The sequence below is a fragment of the Colobus angolensis genome, unplaced genomic scaffold, assembly GCF_000951035.1.
Source record: "Colobus angolensis palliatus isolate OR3802 unplaced genomic scaffold, Cang.pa_1.0 Scaffold12, whole genome shotgun sequence".
Classification (NCBI taxonomy): Eukaryota; Metazoa; Chordata; class Mammalia; order Primates; family Cercopithecidae; genus Colobus; species Colobus angolensis.
Genome location: NW_012113141.1, coordinates 4,455,226 through 4,478,297, shown reverse-complemented (window position 1 = coordinate 4,478,297; position 23,072 = coordinate 4,455,226). Strand labels below are relative to the sequence as shown.

Genomic DNA, 23,072 nt, shown 5'->3' with positions numbered 1-23,072 from the left:
TGTAGGATCCTGACATGCCAGTGGACGAGATGGGGATGATCCCTTTGCCTTCCACATGGGTCCCTCTGTCTATAGACAGCCCAGATGCCACCAGGTGCTCCCTAGGGCTCTCAACAGCTCGGGCATTCTAAGGCTGGAATTCCACAATGGTGCCTGGTCTGAGGCCCAATTGGTGGGGAGCTGCCCTTCCTTTTCAGGTTGAGGCCAAGAGGCCACACCAGCCCTGGCCATTCTCTAAGCTCAGTCCTCAGAGCTGGAGGCTGGGCTCTGGGAGCCCCCTAGGACTCCCCTACCCATCCCTAAGTGTCCTCCCACTGTCTGGCCTGGGAAGGGCCAGCGTCTCCCACAGGATGTGGCCGTCTGGCTGGCTGAAGCCTCTACCACATCCCCTCTGGGTGCTCTCCAGGCCCAAGGCTGAGGAACGCTGACCACGGAAGGAACCCCACCCTCTGTCCCCATCCCAGCCCACGCTGGCACAGCCTCCAGTCCACATACCCTCTTCTTCCCGCTGAAGTGGGTCGGTCCCACCCAGGGAAACCAGTCCTCAGCTCTCTGCTGAGTTCAGGGTTCTGGCTACGGTAGGGGCTCAGCAAATGACCATCAAGCCCCCAGAGGGGTTCGGAGGGGGCTGGTGCTAGAGGGAGCCTGGTGGCTGCAGGCCTCTTAGTCCCACCCCTCCTGTCTTTCTCTGTGGTCTGGACCCCTTCCCTGGGGGCTCCCCTAGCGAGGGGCTGTCTGCAGATAATCAGGGAACAGATTTGGAAAGAAGGAGGAAAAAAAGCACTCCGGCGCCAGACAGGATCCTTATCTTCTGGGGCGGGATGTCTGTCAGAGGCAGCGGCAGCAGGGTAGGGAGTCCTGCAATAGAGGTCCGGCACTGGAGCCAGGCTGGGGGAGGAGGGGCCACCCCGGGCGCTGGTGGTGGGGAGGGCTGGTCTCTCCTTTTGGGCCAGACCAGTGGGAATCTATCTGGCCTGCTGGGGAGGGGATCTGGATGCCAAATCCTGTCCCCTCAATCCAGCTCTTAGGATAGGTCTCCCTGATGTGTTCAGAATGACCCTGGGACCTCTGCAAACAGAACAGAGAAAGAGAGGCCCAGGTTTCCGAGTCTCCCAAGTTCCTAACAAGGCAGCAGGGCCCCCAGACCCAGCAGCCTGGAACTGGCTGGGGGAGTGTCTTAGTCACAAGACTCTGGCCAAGTATTCTAGCTGCATCTAGGTGCTCTCACCTGCAGAATGGGGATGAAACCCCACACACCTCTTGCACTGAGCTATTAGTCTTCTCCCTAGAGATTCCATCTAGAAAGTGTCTTGCAAAGGGAAGGTGTGTTCTGCCTGGGGCTTTGGGCCTCTCACCCCAGGGCCTCCCTGCTGGTTCTCACACAGCTTGAGAGACCAAAGGAAGGTCATACAAGGGGCTTTGCTTCTTACGCTGGCCCCCAGAACACTTTCAGTGAAACCCCACGACACGGTGAAGGTCCTTTTCATAGAGCGGAGAGCAGGCTTGCTGATGGGGCACTGTTTCCCCAGGGCAGTCCATAAACCTTGGGACCAAGAAGCTTTGATTCCCTGGCTTGGACTTCTCTGGGCCAGGCCCGAATCCCAAGAATGAAGCCTCATCTCCATGAGGGCCCCGGCAAAAGCCCCTGGAGGAGGCGGTGTCAAGTGCGGGCCAAAGGCACAGGCCCTAATCAGGCTCCAAATCCAGGCTCTTTTGCTGCTTCCTGGCTGTGTGACTCTGGGCAAGTGGCCTTATCTCCGCCCCCCACCCCCGGGGTTAATCTCCTCATCTATAAAATGAGGAAGATGTCTCTTCAGTGCTAACATTTTGTAACTTCACACTTGACCTAACAGGCTCTGCCCCTGAGAAACTTGAACCGTAAAAAGAAGGGAGCCATGTAACACATATAACTGTACTTGCACACCCATCAGGCAGAGAGGCATCAAACCAAGTGTGCCCATGTGGCCCGGAGCACGCTGGGGCCAGGTTCCTTTGTGGACCCTGTTTCTAATCTCCTGGTGGCCTCAGCCAAGAGCAGTTGGAGTGGGCTGGCCTCCTGCAGGAGTTGGACCAGTTCATCTCCCAGAGATGGGCTACAGGATGAAATGCCAGCAAGGGTCCTGACACAGAAGGAAAGACTTCTGTCTGGTGCTGGGGATTAAAGGCATACCCCCCTGTGCCCCACCTCCAGGTCCCTGTGCCCCACCCCAGCCCCACCAGAACCTGGCTGGCCTGTCTCGCAGCTGCCATCTGTAGGGGCTGGTCCTCATTAGCTGCTGTGGCAGCTGAGGGGCTGGGAGAGGGAGATGCAGGCTGCAGAGCTAGCAACTAAAGCCAGGCTGTGACGGTGGCCACCTCTGGAGCTAGAGTAATGGACTATGGAGTGGGGGGGGGGGAAGGGGGAGACAAGGGCATATAGGGACGGGTGACAGGCTTGGCCAGTGGGAGAGGCAAAGGTGAGAGCTGGCTGGAGCCACCAGCATCTTCCGGACTGTTATTCTGGGCAACGATTTATTTATTCAGAGGCTAGAGATGCGGCTCAGCATTGGTTGGCTCAATATTTATTACAAATGCATTGACCTTGTACTGTGGACCCCGTGATGGGGCCGCCTCAGGACCCTCTTCCTTATCTCCTCAGTGCCAGGACACACTTGAAAACCTGCAAGGAAGAGCCAAGGGGTCCTACCTTCCTGAAAGACCACCCAGTCCAACTCTTGCTTTACCTTTGGGGAAACTGAGGTCTGATGCAGAAACAGCCTTGCTCAAGGTCACAGGGCACACTAGTCCTTGATCCCTGCTCTCTTGGCATTTAGGCCATCAGAATGGACAAATGCTGTGGAAGTAGAAATACCCCAGATCACATTCAGAGGGACAGTGACCTGCCTACCAGTCCCCCATCAGGTGCAGGCAGAGCTGACAGAAATCCTGGAGTAAGGTTGCAGCTTTGTGTACAAGGCACTCAAGCTCCCTTAGCCTCACTTTCTCCCTCTCCACGAGTAAGGTAATCATGCCCATCTCACAGAATGGTTGGGAGGACTGCATGAGGACACCCTGGAAATTGTCAAGTCCCATCCCACTGGAATTGGTTTATTCACTGACACAGTGCATGGCAGGCTGTGCTGGGAAGTGAGGCAGGATGGCCATGGGGGACTGGTATCCATCCATGGCCCCCAAACCCCTTCCTTATCACAGCTTCCAAGCCTAGGCAGGAGGCAACTAATAAACTGGCAGTAAGAGTTCCTTCTTAGCCAACTGAAGACATGTAAATGACCCAAAGCAAGGCCAGGGCTGCCAACTGGTGGAGCTCACAGTGACATCACATGCCCATCCGCTCCAAGCCTTCCAGCAGCTGAGGTCAGCTTGCAGAACAGGGGCCCCTCCCCCTCCAGCCCCGTGCTGAGCCAAGAGGAGCATGGCACTGCCAGGGCTGGGGCCAGGGCCGGGGCTGGGGCTGGGCCACCAGCTCGGGTTCCACGAGTTCCTCTCTCCTTGTGCATTCCCTCTGCAATCGGCTCTCCTCCACCCTCCCTGACTGCATTTCCCTCATGAACACAAGACTGCTGCTTCTCATATAACACATACGCGGTGGTGTGAACTTCTGGTAAATGAAGATCTTATTTAAAACTGTGTGCTATCAGAGGAGGAGATAAGACAGGTTTCGACACAGCTCAGCTGGCTTGCCAGGGAAAGAAGGTGCTAGGGGGCTGTGCACAGAGCCACAGGCCATTCCTGGGAGTTCCTGGGCAGTCGTCGGAGATGGGCCACAAGGCTCCTGGCAATGCTTTAAACTCATCTACAAGGGTCAAAAGGGGTATCCCTTTCTTCATCTTTGCAGGAGGGTTCAACAAGGAGGTTCCCCCATTTGAGAATTCAGTTTGCTGTGTGGAACAGAGTGGCTTAACCTTGCAGGGCTTTCCAAGAATGCAGAATTTTGGATCAGAGAGGTCTTGGAGATCCTCAGGTCCCAGGGTCCTCTACCTTAGCTGCACAAGAGGACCACCTGGTGGACTTTCAAAGATCCTGATGCCCAGGCCAGAACCCAAGATCAATTAAGTCAGGATCTCTGTGTGGGACCTAGGTGCCAGGTGATCCCACTGTCCAGCTAAGGTTGAGAATGACCAAGCTAGTCTCTTTTTTAACATAAGTGTGATCACCGGGGGTGTTTTGTGAAAATTCATATGCCCAAACCTGGCCCACAGTCCCTAAACCAGAACCTTTAGGGTAGAGGCCAGGCATGTGCATTTAAAAAAAAAACTCGTAAGATTTTTATGTACAATTGTAGTTTTTCGTTTGCTGAGAACCTGTTCACAAGGACCCATGTGTGCTGGGCACTGTTCTGAGAATCGAGGATGGTACATTGCTGAGTGTACACAGCCCTGTGCTCCCGGGCTGGGGAGTCAATGCATAAATCTGTATTCAAACAACCATTCCAGATGGTAAGAAGTGCTGGAAGAAAAGTAAAAGAGGCAAGGGGGCCAGGAAAGGACTCTTTGGGGAGGGGCCACTGGAGCCGAGACCTGGATGACAAGGAGCCAGCCACGCCAAGCTCAGTGTGAGAGCACTCCGTCCAGAGGCACGTTTGCTGATGTGTGAAATGACGACTCTATCAGCGGCCAAGCCCACACTCTCGCCAACCCCCACCTCACCCCCACTGTGTTTTTAGGGTGCCGGGCAGGAAATGCTTGGAAGAGGCCAGCGGGTGTCACAATGGCACCTTCTGCCCCTTAGGAAATTCTTTTTTTTTTTTTTGAGACGGAGTCTAGCTCTGTGGCCCAGGCTGGAGTGCAGTGGCGCGATCTCGGCTCACTGCAAGCTCCGCCTCCCGGGTTCACGCCATTCTCCTGCCTCAGCCTCCCAAGTAGCTGGGATTACAGGCGCCCGCCACTGTGCCCAGCCAATTTTTTGTGTTTTTAGTAGAGACGGGGTTTCACTGTGGTCTCAATCTCCTGACCTCGTGATCTGCCCGCCTCGGCCTCCCAAAGTGCTGGGATTACAGGCGTGAGTCACCGCGCCCGGCCTTAGGAAATTCTATAGGCTGCTGGGCTAAGGGGACTTTACAATGCACAGCTGAAAGCTATAAGGAATCCTATGGTTCACTAGTCCAAACCCCTCATTTAACAGACAGGGAAACTGAGGCTCAGAGAGAGGAAGTGATTTGCCTTGATGTAGCATCTCTGCTCTGACAGGGTTAAATGGGACAATGACTTCACCATGGAGGTCGCTTGCTGCTGTCAAGCCCATTGTCTTCACCCCCAGCCACACCCCAAATCCCTGTTCCCGGCTGCTCTCCATATAAACAACCTGTGTGTACCAGCCATGGTACAAGTCTGTGACACACCCAGGAAGCTTGAGTGGTGGGAAGGTGGGGAACCCCCACTTCCCTGCTTCCCTGCCCCGTAATCTTTCTTCGTCCCACACAAGGAAGCCCATGAAAGGTCAGACAGAATGGTGCCAGATAAGGCTATGGAATTTGGAATTTGGTGGGATCTGGAATTTCCCTTATGGGGAAGGCTGGTCCCAGCTGTCCACCCATGGTTAGCATCCAAAGGGAGGCTGTGCCAGGCTCCAGGGATGTGGGGGGAGGCCCACATACCCAGGGCCGGAGGCCTGATGAGGTGGGGAGGGCATAGAAGAAGGTGGCTGGTTGTCTTTGGAAAGCCCCTCCCCAGAGAGGCAGGCTAGGTCCCCAGGTCACTTAGTGGACGGGCCATTGAAAGCAGTTTCGACCTTGGCCACCGGCCTGCTCTGCTCAGTCTGATGTCCACGTTTGTTGTGTAGCCAGGAGGGCTAGAGGCTAGGGGCTGCCAGTCTTCAACCTGCTTGGCCTTGGCTTTGCTGTGTGTTCAGGGGTCAACAGCTTCCCTCACTGAGCCATGGAGTGGAGGTAAGATCCTGGCTCCTGAACAGGCCTGCACCCCTCCTCGCTCTGACCAATCAGAGTGAGGGCCCTCAGGTTCCTCCTAATCACAGCTGAGTTCCCCTAGGGAAAGCATGGAGGTAAGACAGGGTGTCCTTGAAGGACAATCTAGAATGGTCTACAATGCTTCTTTTCTTCATCTTTCTGAGCCACCAAACCAAGGCAAGAGCAGAGGAGGCGGTAGAGTGAAAAGTCAGATGGTAACAGTGTAGGTTAGGAGGTAGCTCTGTCTCAGTTTCCCCAGCCATAAAAGGACAGTGAAAACACACCCCCTGATGACTTTGTGGGGGTCTTGAGAAGCTCAGAGTCAATAAGAGGGTGTTTTTGCATGAGCACTCTGTGCCTGGGAGCAACAGGAATCACCTTGACTGGCAATGGTGGGACAGCCAGAGATGGCACGGGGCTAATTCTCACCACCAGCTCTTACTCAAGCCAAGGGGACACGGGGCCCTCATGCACCCCTTTATAGGGTCTACCAGACTGCCGTTCCTAAGACGCTCTGAGAACTACACGCCCTGCCCCAGAAGCACAACTCCCTAGAAGGAGCCTTGGAAAGGAAGTCCAGGGAGGTGAGAGGGAGATGCCCCAGGGTCCCAGGGAATTTCTGTTTAGCCTGCTCTTCCAGCAGAGATCAGGGCCTCTGGGGGTTCGGGCAAGCGCTCTGGTCCAGTGGGCTGTGATGGGAAGGAGGGTGGATGGCTTGATCCACACTTCCGGCGGCCCCTTTCCCTGGAGGGGTCGGACCCTCAGTGGGCCCTGCCCCGCCCTCTGCAGGCTCCTCAGGATCCGGGGGCAGGGGCGGAGGAGGACACTGTCAAGGGTGTAATAAACAACTTACTGACTGGTAAGCAGAATTCTCAGGCTTGGAGCAGGACCTTCCGGCAATCATGCCCCCACCATCCTCCCAGGGTCCCCTCCACTCTCTGTAGGAGCTGAGGTCTGGCTCAGTCTCTTTTCCAGCAGACCAGCTGATCTGCCCCTGGGGCTTGTTGCTCCCCACGCACCCACAAACACCCACTCTCCCTGACCAATCCTTAAAATGGCAAAGGGGCTGACTGGGGCTGGCTGACTGGCCTGTGGGAAAAGCCCAGTTCCGCCCATCAATCAACAGCTCTTCAGGGAGACAACAATCACGTCGGTGGAGGAGTCTGCATTCTATAAAGCAGCTCCAAGTTCGATTCCCTCACCACCCAGTCACTCCACAAGTAACTCCAGAGCATCCAGCGCTCCCTGGGCACTGAGGGAGGTGCGCAGGGGATAAGGCCCAGTCCCTGCCTTGGGAAGTGGGTGTAGGGTGGGCTCATGGAAGGAGCACTGAATCTGGAGTTCAAAGGCTAGGGCTGAATCCAGATGAGGCCCTGACACTAAAAGCTAGATTAGGGTGGGTCACTTCACTTCCCCGAGCCCCATTTTGCTCTTCTGCTAAGACCTTCCTCCCAGAGTCATCGCAAGGACTGAATGAGACAATGCATACATAATGGCCAAGGTGGGCACAGAGCAGGCCCAGTGGGTGCCCTCGTGGGCTCAAGCCCCCCTCTACAACTGAATGCAAGGCCACAGTGTTTCATGTTTTCCCGTCTGGTAAGTGAGAAATGGTATCTCAGAGTTGTTTTACAATATGCGTTTCTGTAATTCTGAGTGAGTCTGTTTCAGGGTCATTGTTCTATCTTATTTTGTGAATTGTCTGCTCGTGTCTTTTTTTCCACCTTTCTGTTAGGGCTTGATCCTTTGTTCCTTGGTATTTAAAAGCCCTTTATATACTATAAATATCAGCCCTTCGTCTGTGGCATATGTTTTGAATATTTCTCTCAGTTTGTCAAGTCTTTTGACTTTAAGGTGTTCTGTGATTTTTTTTTTGGTCAAAAATTTAAAAATATTCATGTAATAAAACTGATCAGTTTTTTTATTGCCTTTAGATCTTAAGTCATAGTTAGAAAGCCTTTCCCATCCCCAAGTTTAAAAATGAATTTACCCATGTTTTCATTTAGTAGTTGTATCATTGTTTACATCTAGATCCCAAATTCACTTGGAGCTCATCTCTCTGTATGGTGTGAGACTTGAATCGAATTTCACCTTTCCCCACATACCTACCCAGTAGTCTGAGCACCATCTATTAAAAAGTCTGTCTTAACCCCAGTGACCTGTGATACCACCTTTGTTATATACTGTATTTCCAGACATTTGGGTTTAATTCTGAACTTACTATTATCTTTGGTCTATTTGCTAATTCACACACCCGTAAGCACACTGTTTTAATTACAGAGGCTTTACAGTATGTTTTGCTATCCGGTAGGAACAGTTTTACTTCTTCTTTATCCCTTTCTAGTGCTTCTAATTGACTTCTCTCATTTAATCACATTCGCCAGTGCCTCTAGCAGTGAATACTAGCAGAGGTGAATACTAGCAGAGGTGAATACTAGCAGAGGTGAATACTAGCAGGATATCTATTACTGATCTTACTGAAAGTACCTTTAGTATTTCCCCATTAATTAAGATACTAGCTTTAGGACTAGGGTATGTGTATATATAAATATATTTTTATTTATTTTTATTTTATTTCAATAGTTTTTGGGAAACAGGTGGTATTTGGTTACATGGATAATAAGTTCTTTAGTGGTGATTTCTGAGATTTTGATGCACCCATCACGTAAGCAGTGCACGCTGTACCCAGTATGTAGTCTTTTATCCCTTACCCCTTCCCACACTTCCCCCATCTCCCTAAAGTCCATTATATCATTCTTATGCTTTTGTATCCCCATAGCTTAGCTCCCACTTATAAGTAAGAACATATGATTTTTGGTTTTCCATTCCTGAGTTATTCACTTAGAATAACGGTCTCTGGCCAGGCATGATGGCTCCACCTGTAATCCCAGCACTTTGAGAGGCTGGGGTGGGCAGATCACCTGAGGTCAGGAGTTCGAGACCAGCCTGGCGAACATGGTGAAATCCTGTCTCTAGTAAAAATACAAAAAGTAGCCAGGCATGGTGGCACACACCTGGAATTCCAGCTACTCAGGAGGCTGAGGCAGGAGAATTGCTTGAACCCGGGAGGCGGAGGTTGCAGTGAGCTGATATCGTGCCATTGCACTCCAGTCTGGGCAACAGAGAAAGACTCCGTCTCAAAGAAAAAAAAAAAAAAGAGAATAATGCTCTCCAACTCCATCCAGGTTGCTGTGAATGCCATTATGTCATTCCTTTTTATGACTGAGTAGTATTCCATGGTATCTCTCTCTCTCTCTATCTGTCTCATCTAAAAAGTATCCCTTAATTCCTATTTCTTTCAGTGTAGTATTTTATCCAAGCTTTGTTCAGCATCTATGAAGATAATAATATGATTTTGTTTCCTCAGATTCATTAATATGGAATATGATATTAATTTGGCATGTTATCAAATATCATTTGGAACCACTCTTGCATACCTGCAATAAATCAGATCTGGTCACGATGTTAAAAAGAGAGCATGGAAGGCTGGGCACAGTGGCTCACACCTGTAATCCCAGCACTTTGGGAGGCCGAGGAGGGTGGATCATGAGGTCAGGAGATCGAGACCATCTTGGCTAACACGGTGAAACCCCGTCTCTACTAAAAATACAAAAAGTTAGCTGGGTGTGGTGGCGGGCGCCTGTAGTCCCAGCCACTTGGGAGGCTGAAGCAGGAGAATGGTGTGAACCTGGGAGGTGGAGCTTGCAGTGAGCCGAGATTGTGCCACTGCACTCCAGCTTGGGTGACAGAGCGAGACTCCGTCTCAAAAAAAATAGAGAGAATGGAATTGGATGTCGCTGATCAGAGCTACCATCACTAAATACTTTCTCTGTCCCCTCCAAGTATTATCTGATTCCATCCTTAAGGCAGCTCTGGGAAGCAGGCTTCATAATTCCCATTTCACTGATGAGGAAACTGACCCAAACAAGAGTAAAGTTGCCTGGCAAACATCATGCAGCCAGCAAATGAAGGAGACAGGATGGGATCTTGGGTCTCGGGGATTCCAAAGACCCTAATGATACATGGGTGGTGTTATCTGGCTGTTATTCAGTTATTAAAAATGCTTATGGGCTGGACGAGGTGGCTCATGCCCATAATCCCACCACTTTTAGGAGGCCGAGGCAGGAGGATTACTTGAGGTCAGGAGTTTGAGACCAGCCCGGCCAACTTGGTGAAACTCCATCTCTACTAAAAATATAAAAATTAGCCAGGTGTGGTGGTGGGCACCTATAATCCCAGGTACTTGGGAGGCTGAGGCATGAGAATTGCTTGAACCTGGGAGGCAGAGATTGCAGTGAGCCGATATGGCGCCACTGCACTCCAGCCTGGGTGATAGAGCGAGACTCAGTCTCAAAAATAAAAGATAAAATAAAAAATAAATAAATAAAAATGCTTATTATCTGATAAGATTTTGGAAAGGGAATATCTCTGCAGGAACTAGGGGGTGGAGGGGAGACTCTATTTGTCCTAGAAGCTTGAGTGGTCCTCCTCAACCCACCACAGGCTCAGCAGAGGAACGGTGTGAGAAACTGGCAAGGCGTGGCCAGCCAGGTGTGCTGCCAGCAGGCCTATCTGCAGGGTGTCCTGGAGTCTGTATGGCATGGTGGCAAGCAGTCCTCACGACCCATGTCCCCTTCCAACCTGAGCCTCTCTCTGCCTTGGCATTTACGTCTCAGGCTCTGAACAGTGTGGGAGCAATTCAGAGAGCGAGGACTGGTCCAGAGATGTGGTGGGCTGGGAGGGAACAAAATGCAGACAAGAAAACTCTAACTCTCTACTCCCTGCTGTCCTGCCTGCCCCGTTTTCTAAGAATGGGCAGCCGGCCGAGGGATTATGTAACTTCTGGTGGGCATGGCAGATGGTGTGCTGGCTCAGACAGCATCAAACCCGGCACTGACACTAACCATCTCTGACGTGGCACCCGGGCCTCCTCTGCTCTGGGTTGTGGGGTATGCAATGGGGTCAGGGTATGGGGACACAAAGATGGATGAGAAGTGGCCAAAACTCTTGTCACTTAGCTCAATAGCCATGGTCAGCCCGGCATGGGAGAAGCCGGCAAAATGTGCATGTGGGCCCTCCCATCCCTGCCACACAGGCAGCAGCTCCCAGGATGCACCATAGTCCAGGGACTGTTCTGCAGGCCTCCTGCTGCCGCAGATCAGCGACCCCTGGGGGTCTGGAGAACAGTTTCTGAAGCACCTCTCTGGGGGTTTTCTCACTTGGCCCTACCTGGCATTCAGCTTCTTTTGTTCCTTTTGCTGATGGGTAAACTGAGGCTCAAAGAAGGTGGGTGAGATTTGCCTATCACACAGAGACAGATTTGGCCCTAGAGCTGAAGATTCCAGACTCCTAGTCCAGTGCTCTTTCCAAATGTGTACAATAAGGCAGGCTCTCTCCCAAATGTGAATAACAAGGCAGGCTCTCCCCTCACTGATGACCCCCAGACGATTACCAAGTCACCCCACAGGCCTTCCTGAACTGTACCCATGGTCCTTTACAGCGATGGGCTTTGACGGCTGGAAGGCATCTCAGAAGTCCCTAGGATAACCCCACTCTACCTTATGTCTAATATGCCCATGCCAAGAAGGGAATACCAGAAAGAAAGAAGGTGGGTTCTGTGGATTTGGGATCCAGCAATCCAAAATCCTGCTAGAAGGCAGGATCCAGTAATTTGTGGATTTCCCTCTGGGTGGAAAGGAAAGAAAAGCGACCTTTACTGACAATGCCCATTTCCTCTGATGTCCCCACAACCAGTCAGGGGGCACACTTTATAGTGAGGAGATCCTGGCTCATGAAATTGTAGTTCATGATGGGGCCAGGACTTGAACTCAGGTTTTCTGATTCCAGGGCAGAACCTCTTCATTTGGACAGAGGAAGCTCAGACAGGGGAAAGGACTAGTCCAATGTCACAAAGCAAATTAGCTACATGGCTAGGATTAAAATCTAGTATTTTATTTCCAAAGAAAAAAAAAGAATCCAGTTTTCTCAATTCTCAACTTGGGGCTTTTTCTGCTGTCATTTCGTGTGTGTGTGTGTGTGTGTGTGCGCCTATACAGAAGTCAGAAGTGGGATGGACCGGGAGGAAAATGTGGGGCTGAATCAAATTTGCAGCAGGGGTCACTATGCCCAGCAGCCCTGGCTTTCCTGGGCTGCCAGGGAGGAATTCCAGATCAGCCTCTGGCAGGGGCCCCTGACAAGGACCAGTAAGCCACCAGCTGAGGATGGTCACTGGGCCAGGCTTGCTGCTGCCTGGGGATGTTTACTCCCAAAGATGTCAGTACTGGACATGGTGCCACCAAGAGTCTGGATCAGCCAGACCCCATGGCCAGAAGTGCTCTCCTGCACCAAGCCCAGCTCCTGATAAGAAGCTGGTAGCAATCGCTATAGAGGCCTGAGGCCTGGAGTCAGATCTGGCCATGGCCTTTAGATACACCTGCTCAGCCCACACTTGCTCTCAGGCCTCAGAGTCTGTTGTCCATGCAGTGGGCATTCTCTTGAGCCACAAGAAGGCAAGGTGGAGAGAAATGATAATGGGCTTGTGGCTACAAGTAGGAAACAAACATTTAAAGTGGCCTGGACCGGTTGTGCCTTACAAGGGCCACCTTGCACATAAGTACAAAGTTTACCAGCCCAGCAGGTGTTCTGCCAGTCTGCTTTCTCTATGTAAAGGGGCCAAGGGCACTTGACTGCAAAACTTGGTTAACTCTCCGTGGCTCCACTGAATTTAGTGAATAAATTCCTTCCTACCTAGGGGCTCTGATCACTGAAGACTTGGCTCTGGCTTCCACCGTGCTGGGTACACAGTAAGTGTTCAAAGAAAGCAAGCAGCAGATAATGAAGGGAGGGAGGCAGGCAGGCAGGAGGGGAAGGCTGGAAGCAAAGGAATGAAAAATCTTCTAATTCTTTGGTTACTCATCCACAGCAGCAGGTCCATGAACAGCTGGGACAAAATCACAGCTACCTCTCGGGTGAGTAAGGTCTGACCATGAGTTCTCATTCATCCGTTCTACAGACATTTACCCAGTACCTTCTGGGTGCCAGGAACACACACGAGTAAGCAAAATCAGACCCAGCCTCTCTAGTCACCTAGTGCCATAACTGCTCTGCAATCACCTAGTCGTTTCAATCCATCTTGCCTGCCCCTGCTTAACCTGTCTCCCCAACGCTGGAGCCCTGGCTTGGTGACAGGGAAAGAATGCAGGCTGCCCCATCTGACAGACTCCCACCCACCAGAGGTCACTGCGCACTCCCAATCTCACTCTGCCCTGCTGTGTCACAGAATGACCAAAGGTGGGACAGCGATGGGGGAGGGGGCCACGGACAACTTTCCTGGAATTCCTGACTCAATTTCTTGTAAGCTCTGCATCCTGCATGGGTGTCCTGGTCCCCAGCCAGGCAGGCGGACGCCTCTGATCGCATTACAGAACTGCTTTCCTTGGGTGTTGTCTCCTGAAGGCAGTAATGCCTCCTGACACCGCTTGTGGCCTCTGGGATCTCAGCAGAAGACCCCCTGGGGATGACTCCTGGGTCAGGGCAGGCCCAGGTGAGCACCAGGGACCAGAAAAAGCAGCCTCTCTCTTCCTGCCCCTCTCCCTGGCTCTCTGGCCAACCTGGAAACTGCCACTTTGGGACCCTCTGTCCCCCTGTTCTGCCCAGAGATGCATAGGGAGAGAATCAGGGCCCAGGCCCAGCCCTAGTCCTATCCAGGGGTCAGCCAGATTGGGCGGCGGGGGGTTGGACGAGGGGCAGGAAGAGAAGGGAAGGCAATGGAAATCTACAGAGAACCCACTCTGCCAAGACTGCATATGTGTTAGTTCACATCACATCAGCACCTGATGAAGGTAGAATCATGCCTATCTCATGAATTGGGAAGCTGAGGCACAGAGGGTGAGCCACCTCTGGAAGATTCAAATCTTAAAGCCTGGGCCTTTTTCCACTGTACTAAGAGACCTCTGGCCCTGGAAGTCTTGAGTTGCTAGATGATCAGACACGAGTCAGAACCTGAATGCAGAATTTGTCTCCTGGGTAGATGTGCCAGACAGTCCCACCCGTACCTTCATGTACACATCCCCTACCCGGGTCACACTCTCCATTTACCCAAAGTCTCTCATCTTTCAAGGGCCAGTTAAGTGCAAACCTTCCCTCTTCCAGAAAGCCTTTTCTGACCACCCAGGCCACAAGAGCTTCTTCCTCTCAACATTGAGACATTTCCCTTCATTCCACCCAATACACGGTGCCCATATGATGATGATAATGATGACGACGATGATGATGATGACAGTGAATGTCACTGAGCACTTCAGAATATGCAGAGTACTTTTATGCATGATCTCATCTATCCCCAAATCGAATGAGACTGGTGTTACTACTCCCATTTTACAAATGAAGGAACTAAGCTCAGAACTAAGCTCAGAGAGGGTAGGCAACTTGCTCTAAGACACACAGCCAGATGGTGGCACTGCCAGGATTTGAACCCAAGTAATGTGACTGCACAACCTGCCCTCTAAACATCACACAAGACCCCTCCCAAGACACATACATCTTGGCTCATCTTGAATGGTTGCTCTCTTGCATCACCCTAACCCCCCTTGTACCCCAGCATCACAGGCCAATGGCCCACGCTTCAAGAAGCAGCACAAAGCCCATCAGTTCTTCAGGAGTCAGGCCCATGGTTTTTAAGCTTCTGACCACAGAGCCTGGCACTTGCCCAGGCTGAATGAATGGGCATGTGCATCAGGTTTTAGGGTGGGCTGGTGTTCCGATACCCTACGTGGAGACAGGAGTCCTCATTCCCCAACCCTCAAGACTGGCCTTCCCCGGCCTCTGAGAAATGAAGCCATGCATGACACGGGGGCCACGTCTGCAAAGTCTGTCCCTAACACACCCTCAGCAGGGTGCACTTGAGCTTTGGAGTGGGTGACAAGGGTGGGGGACCACGGGCCCTTACTCACACATGCCCAGGCTGCCTCTGCCAATGGGGCCCTTCTCTACCTCCTGGGCCCTGCTTGGCATCTGGGGTTCTCAGTCTCTGAGGCAGGAGACGCTTATGGAGCAGGAAAAAGGGACCAAGTTCCCAGAGGGTGATTTACGGCTTCGGTGAGAGAGACACCCAGGGCCGCAAAATGCGTGCAAGGACATTCCAGTCAATATATTGACTTTCCGGAGAGGCCTCTGTAAACACAAGTGGTTCTGGGCCTCGGCTACCTCTGTTTCTTTCTGACTGCTAGGGTCTCTTCAGATAGAACCAGACAAAAACCCCACATCCCGTATGGATCATCCTTCCACCTCTGCCCCACTCCAGACTTACGATAGGAAGGAAAACCAAACAATCAGAACCCAGAGAAGGAAAGGCATTTGCCCAAGGTCTCACAGCAAATGAAGATCAAGAGCCAGCGTCTCCTAACTCCTCGGCCAGGAGCGGCTGAGACTCCTGGCCCTGACCTCCCAGCTTTCACTCCCGTTGAGGAAGATGATGATGCATCACTGGGCTCTCTCTGGGACAGGCTGCGTGCCAACAGGCCCTAAGTGCTTGCTGTGTGCTGGGCACTGTGCTAAGGGCTTTTCCATACATCAGCTCATGAGACTCTCAAGGCAATTCTGAGGATGACGTTATTATTACCCCCGTTTTACAGATGAGAACATGGAGGTACAGTCCAGTTAGGTGAGCTGCCCAATGTCACCACGTAGTCAATGACAATGCTGGAAGGCCATGTTAACCCCTCAGAATGCCAATTGGCAATGCCATGCACTCTTCTGCACCTGCAGCCAAGGCCCCAGGGAGAGGTGTGTGTGTGGAAACAGAGCAGCTGGGGGTTCCCAGAGGTGGTGATGACAAAGGATCTCCCCACCCCTACCCCTGGCAAATGGCTCACAGAAGTGCTACGCAGAGGATTCTACCCTTCCTCTTCTTACCCACTTTGTGCTCTCTGGTGGGGGAAGGGCAAAGGTAGGGAAATACCTCCTCATGTCTCCACCCCCAATATGATCCCTGCCAGTGCTTAGAAAGTATTTTCTGGGCTCGTTCCACCTTTGGGAGCCACATAGAGAGATCCAAGAAGGAGGCCTTTTGCCTCCAGGCCCTGCCACAGTCCTAGCCCACAGAGTCAGAAGCAGCTGAGAGGACTTGTGACCCAAGCACACATGTTCAGTTGAACCTGGGATGCTGGGAGGTGGAATGGGCCAGAGGGTCTGTTCCCCAAGACTGGCGTTCACCCCAAGATGGTGAACACCACAGATGCTAACAGGGGCAAATTTCCCAAGAGTAGGGAGAGGTCGGCTGGCACCCCTGCCCACATGCCCGGCTGGCTAGCCCCCCATCCCATCCTCTTTTCAGGACATACTCTCAGAAGGACCGGAAAAGGACAGAGTAAAGGTCTGGCACTCATCACCCGCCCCAGAAAGCCCCATGCCTTACAACTTTGGCTCTGCTATGCTCTTCCTTGCATATCATCTGTCACCCTCACATGGCATCCGCAATGCTCTGAATGCCACTTAACATTTCCAGAGTGGACATCAGCATCCCTTACAGACAGCACCTCCTCAAGGGCTGTGACCAGGGCTGCTTAGGAGTTCTGACCTTGTGATGGTTCATACTGAGTGTCAACTTGACTGGATGGAAGGATACAAAATATTGATCCTGGGTGTGGCTGTGAGGGTATTGCCAAAGGAGATTAGCATTTGAGTCAGTGGGCTGGGGAAGGCAGACCCACCCTTAATCTGGGTGGGCACCATCTAATCAGCTGCCAACAGGGCTAGAATATAAGCAGGCAGAAAAATGTGAAAAGAGAGACTGGTCTAGCCTCCCAGCCTACATCTTTCTCCTGTGCTGGATGCTTTCTGCCCTTGAACATCAGACTCGAAGTTCTTCGGTTTTGGAACTCAGACTGGCTCTCCTTGCTCCTCAGCCAGCAGACGGCCTATTGTGGGATGCTGTGATCTTGTGAGTTAATACTTAATAAACTCTCCTTTATATATATATTAGTTCTGTCCCTCTAGAGAACCCTGACTAATACAAACCTGGGTCCCAGTCCTGCCTCTTCAGCCTCCTAAGTGAAAGCCTCCACCTCCTCAGTGGGTTCTTACAAGGACAAAGTGAGATTGCACATATAAAAGGATTTTGTAAACTGTAAAGCAACATGCACACCAGGGTGGGGGGAGGATCTGTGATTTTCCTGTAGGCTTCCCTGCTCCGGAACAGTCCATCTTATCCTAGAGTTGAAGTGATGGAAGTCCTTCCTGTGGACAGCCCTGGGAAAGCAGGGAAGCGCTTGTGACCAAGAAAGTGGTAAGGACAGTGGAGTCCAGCATGTGTGTGGGTGTGTCTGTCCTTTTTCAATTGCCACCACCGAGAGTTCCAGGCCCCAGTCACGTCAGCCTGAGATGCGGTCCTCCACTGGGGATCCCACCCACTCAACCTCTGCTGGCCCCTTCGCCAGCAAACTCTAGAGGCGAACTCACTCCCCTTGGGGGAGACAGGCTGAAGCATAAGCTGACCCCGGTCAGAGAGCAGATCTCCAAACCACAGCTGCTCCCATGCTCTGGGGAAGCTGGGAGTCAACTGCACGAGACTCCAGGTCTGGGACCCTGGTCTTCCCGGGGGCAGTAGCCCAAGCTGCTGGGCTGGCTTAGGGTCCATCTCTGCCAACTTTCCTCCTCCTGGAGCACCAGGACCCACCTTCACACAGGCCTGTCCCAGCCACACTCAGCAGGGGAAGCTGTCCTCTGCCCTTCCAACAGCAGAGCCAGGCCAAACCCTGCTCACAGTGCAGGTGCTGGGCAAAATGAGGTCTCTTAAGTGCTGACGGGCAAATGGCCTGTGTCCCATCCTGAAGTGGAATCCCCAGTAGAACACAATGGATGGAGCTTCCCATGCCTGGTGGTGACTCACTGTCTCCACATTACACATACCTATTTATACACAAACACACCACAAGTGTGCCCATGTGACATTGCCCACCCCCCACATACCCAAACACACACACACAGCCTATACACCACACATCCTGAATTACAAAAGGCACAACCCTCCTCAAACACGCATCCATCCTCCGGCACACACCCAGTGCATGCCTCGCCCCCACACACACCTGACACCCTAATGCAACACCACACCCACCCTCCCCTCCCACTGCAAACTCCCACCTCCGCCCACCTGCTTAATACACATTCTCACCTCCCCGGGACACTACTCCTTAATACATACTCTCACACCCACAAGCCTGCCTTCTTGGAGAAGCGAGCCAAGCCGTGCGGCGCCGCGAAGGGGTAAGTTGCAAGCGCTGGGGGCAGCCTGTTCTGGGAGGTGAGAAGGAGGGCGGCTCCGCGCACTCTCTCGCTAGGCGGTGGTGTTAGAGCTCCCGGGGCTCCAGCGGACCGATTTAGCTCGGCTGAGGAGGGAGGTGGAGATGGGGACTGGGGGTGGGGGGCGCAGGAGAAGGAAGAATCTAGCCCCCCAAGTGGCGGAGATGCTAATCAGGCCGCTTACTTGGAAAAGGTAAATTCGGGCGCTCCCAGCAGCCCAGCGCTTTTGGAGAGAAGGAAGAGGAAACAAAAGGGGTGGGGGGTGGGGAAGCGGGGAGGAGGCTGATTTGTGCCGGCACTTCAGCAAATATTTTCGCTGCCATTAGCATCCCGAAGACCAGGAGGAACGCCGCGGGGACCTGTGGCTTAGCGCGCTCCGCCCGGGCTTGTCTGCCCGTGGGGGCGCAGCGGCTGCGGCGGTTCCGGGCCGGAGTTCCAATCCAGCGCCACCCAACTCCCAGTCGGGGGCCGAGGCCAGCGCCGGCATGCATGGAGCCGGGGGAAGAGCCCGCGGCGCCCCCGGCGGATCGCAGACCCTAAGGGGGCGGGAGGTGGCGCCCCAGCCCCAACCTCTGTAGCCAACTCAGTGGGTGGGAAGTGCCCATACCCTAGGCCTTCCGGAAAGTGCTCTCTCCTTGTATTATTCTAATTACGGTATTTTTAATTTCCTTAAAAAATAAGAAACAGAAAAGCACAGAACGCACTTGTTTGGTTTCATTTTGCCTTCACAGCTTTAATGACTCTATTTGTGGAAGCTGTTTAGGAAACTGGTGAGGAGGAGAAGGAGGAGGACGCCAAGAGAAGCGCCAGCTCTGACCTGAGCGCCGGCTGTCTCTTCCCTACCCTCTGGGGGCCATCTGCCCAGGCAGCAGTTTCCATGGGCCCAGGCTCCCACCCCCAAGTCCCAGCCTATGACCCAGCCCCCTCTGCCCTTTCCTGAAGGCGGCAGTGGCCTCCAAGCTGTCTCCTTTCCACCCAACCCCAACTCTGAGGGTCAAAAGACCTGCTGCCTGTGGGCCCTGGGGGAGGGAGGTTCTATTGAGAATCACTAACCTTGTCTGAGAGCTCTTGGAATGGAAAGGATCCACCTCCCCCCAGCCCATCCCCAAAGTCTTAGGCAGTCCACAAACCTCCTTAGAAAACCTCCATGGCTCAGGGAATCAGGAGTAAGAGGCAGGCCTCATGTTAAGCCTGACACCCAGGAAAAGGGTCAGAAGACCTCGGTTCAGGAGAAACTCAACAACAAAGAGAGGTGGGGGAGGACAGGACACTGGCTCCCAAAGCTTTGAATATAACTAAAAGGACATATTCTGTCCCCAACTCTACAAATGGGTGCAGAGCTCTAAAATGCTAATGTTTATGTGGCCATGCAGCCCAAGGGAGTTTGACTTGGGACCTGTCTCCCTTCCCCAGGTCAGGGCAGTTGCTCAGGAGGCCAATGCTGGGGGTCGGGGCAGCCACCTCTGGGCACTTGCCTGGTGGCAGACCTTCGGCTCTGCCCTGTTCCCCTCTCCTGGAACACCTCTCCAGACTCCCAACTCTCAACCTCTTTCCTCCATCCTGCCATGAGTTCCAGTCTAAAGCAGCCATGGAAGCAATATTATCTTTAGCTGCCTGCCTTAAGTGGTGCCTCAATTTCAGAGTCTCAAGCCCACACCCATGATGGTGGGTCTCCAGTCCAGGTGGAATGAAGGAGCTAGAAGCACTAGACTGAGGTCGTGAGGCCTCAGTTCAAGTCCTGGTGCTACCGGTGAGTCCCAATGTGACCTTGGGCAAGTTGGCCTGTACCAAAGTGTCAACAGTTAAATAAGTGGACTGGAAAAGAGGGGAACTGTTTTATCCTACAGAATTCCCTGTTTGTGGGGGAAGGGAGAGAGGTGGAGGAGAGAGATTACAGGAGAAATTGCTCCCCTGCAGTGGTACTTTCATTTTAATGAGAAAACCCATTAAGACACTTGATTTTCCATTTGTTTAAGTGAGATGGGTGTTTGCTACAGTGAGTGCAAAGGGAGATGAGGACAGGCTACCATTGTGTGTGCTCAAGTGCGTGCACACGAGCACACACACGCACACGCACACACACCAAGCAGAGACACTACAAAAACTCTGATTTTAATTGCACCTTAAAAAGAAGTATTATCTTGACACCTCGACTCCTTCTCAACCATCCCAGCCAGAGGCCATGGAAAGGCTCATTAAAAGCTCCAGGAAGGACTGAAAGGTGGGGTGGGAGGAGATTTCCAGGGCCAACCAGAGCTTCTGAAGTGGCCTTTTCTGGCTAGTCACTTGCTGAATCACCTAAGGGTCTGGGGTTTTATGGTTCCAGTTTTCATTTCTCCACCATCAGACTTTACAGCTTAAAAAAATTCTCAGTGCTGTAAAGGGAGCTCATTCCCATATTCACCAGGGATGGGGTCGGGGTGGGGAAAAGGAGAGAGAGGTGCCTGCCACTTGAGGGGAGCTTGGACACCTCTAGTAAAGATCCATCTCTGCAGGGAGAGCTTCGCCTGCCTCAGTTTGTTATGAGGCTCACAGCAGAGGGGTGGGTGGATAAGAATGGGAGGGAGGGTCTGCTGGGCTTGAATCAGCCTGGCTATTGGATAAGAGCCCTTCACACAAGTCTTCAATCTGTGGCCAAGTGAAGGCAAGATTTGGAGAAAGCCAACACTCTGGCCTTGATTTTCCCCATCAGTGAAATGGAGCTTGTGAAAGATCCACTGGAAAAATCCAAAGAACATTCTGAAAGAATGATGCTCTGTGCCTGTGGCATTAGAGAAAAAAGATTGTGTGGGAGGAAGGGACATGTTCTCCCTCCTGAAGGCAGGTTCCTAAGGGCCACACATTCTGGGCAATGAGAAGGCTGCAGGCAGACCCCACCAGTTGGCCCCTCTCCAGGCTGGTGGGCAGGCAGCTCCTGCCGTGCTAAGTAATGAGCACAATTCCAACACCGCTTCTGCTCGCTGGTGAGAAATCAAAGCCAGGTATTAGAGGCCATTTCTGACTGGGCACCGTTCGTGCCCAAATCCATCAAAGCCCTGGGCCTGGGGTTTCTTCTGGGGAAGGTGGGGGCTGGATGCTTTGTTAAGCAGGAAATGCAGGCCACCCCCAGCCTTCCTGGCCAAGCCCACCCACCCAGAGAACTATAGGCCAACCAGTCTTGTCTTTCTCCTACCGCAGCCCCTCATTCCTGGTAACCTAAGTATTTATTCCTGATCCCACTGTCCTGCTGGTACAAAAGCAGCTTCCCAAGACACAACCCTGCCCATGTGCCATTTACAGAGACTTCACCCTACCCTTCAATCATCTCCTCAACCCCCCTCCAACCAGAAACCAACACCCCAACCAAGCACCTCCCACGTCTAACTGCACCCTTTAAAACAAGGTTGGACATTCAGCAGCCTGCCTTCCCCCATCCCCATCATTACCTTCCAACTTCAAAACACTGCTTTAAATACCAGAGTCTGCCCAAATCATAATTAACTTGGATCAAATGGTTGAGTGTTGTAACTCTACTGCACAGGACTTGCACCAGGAAAAAAAAAAAAAAAAAAGTGGGGAATGTGCTAAAGCCAAGCCCTCACTCCTGGCCGTGGGAATCACTAATTCCAGAATGAGGAATCTTTGGCTATAGAGGGGGGAAGGGCGGATGTCAACATCGCAGCAGGAGGTAGGAGGTGGGGAGGGCTGCGTCATCTCGTCCACTTTCTGCTCCAGTTTTCCTGCTCCATTCTCAGCCTCAACTCAGAGAGCACTCCGTGCAGGAGTCGCCGTCCCCACCTGGCTCCGGAGCCGAGGCGCCCGGCGGCCGTGGCCAGCCCACTTGCTTGGGTTCAGGTACCAGAGAGAGGCTGGCTCCAGTCAGTCCACAGCCTCCCCGAGAAAACGCAGCCCAGCCAGCGACGCCAGGTCCAGTTACAGGACAAGCGAGAAACGTATTCATCCACAGCAAGAGAGGCGGGTTAGGGACTTTATTTCAGGAGCCCACCAGTCCGCTGAAGTCATCTTGGTGGGTCCAGAGCGGGCGCTGTACCAAGGAGAGCGCACCTAGTCTGTTCCCTGGACAGCGAGAATGTCAGTGACCCATTTAAAAGGAAACTCCTCAGGATCCCTAGGAATCCCCCCGCATCCAACACACACACACACACACACACACCCCAACATTCAGAAAAAAAAAAAAAAAATCCAGACCTGCGGGCCCAGCGATCTCGGAGAAAGCTATGTGTGCAGGACTTAGCCCTCCCCGCGTCAGGAGCCCTGCAAACCAGCCTCCCCCGGCTGCCGGAGCCCTTCCTGTGTTCAGCAGGTCTTTCGCTCTCTCCCTCTAGTCTGCGGATTCCTGTCCCTATAGCGTGTAAGAGCCTAGGCGAGCCGGGACCAGACTAGTAAGTTACCGGCGTAAGGCAGCGAGCGCACACCTTGCTTATGTAGCCACAGTTCTTTTTCGGGGCGGACGCCAGGCGCGCAGAGAGCCGGGGGTCCCCAAGAGGCGGATCCTCCCGGAGATCCTGACTCCGACACCCCTTCCAGGGAGAAGAAGGGATCCCTTTCAGGAGCGAGCAGGGAGCTTTCAGTTTACTGTGAACCCCCTTCCCTGCGCCCCCCTCCCGCTATGTGGATGCGCCATTGCCCACTTTGGGAGGCAGTAAAATCTACATTCTAACTTGGGCGCCCTTGACGCTTTCCCTGCGCGCATCGATGCGACGAAAGACCACCTCAACTTCAGGGTAGAGTGAGGCGCAAGGGTCCCCTAGCCCCGCACCCCCAGGCCCGATCGCTTCCTACCTGCTTGGCTCAGCCTCGGGTCCCAGCAGAGCAGCAGTGCCAGCAGCAGCGCGCCCCGAGCTCCGCTCCGGGCCCACATGCTCCCGCGGCC

General features: G+C 52.9%; 1 protein-coding gene across 2 annotated transcripts in view; it reads right to left on the bottom strand.

Moving 5' to 3' along the window:
• UNC5B (unc-5 homolog B (C. elegans)) overlaps positions 1–23,066 on the bottom strand; it is an 87,249-nt gene extending 64,183 nt beyond the window's left edge. For both annotated transcript variants that reach the window (XM_011927569.1, XM_011927574.1), the window contains exon 1: positions 22,982–23,066. In XM_011927569.1, coding sequence (XP_011782959.1) covers positions 22,982–23,060 — 79 coding nt within the window. In that variant the 5' untranslated portion in view covers positions 23,061–23,066. The remainder of the gene's footprint in view (positions 1–22,981) is intronic.
• Between the last annotated feature and the right edge of the window lie 6 nt (positions 23,067–23,072).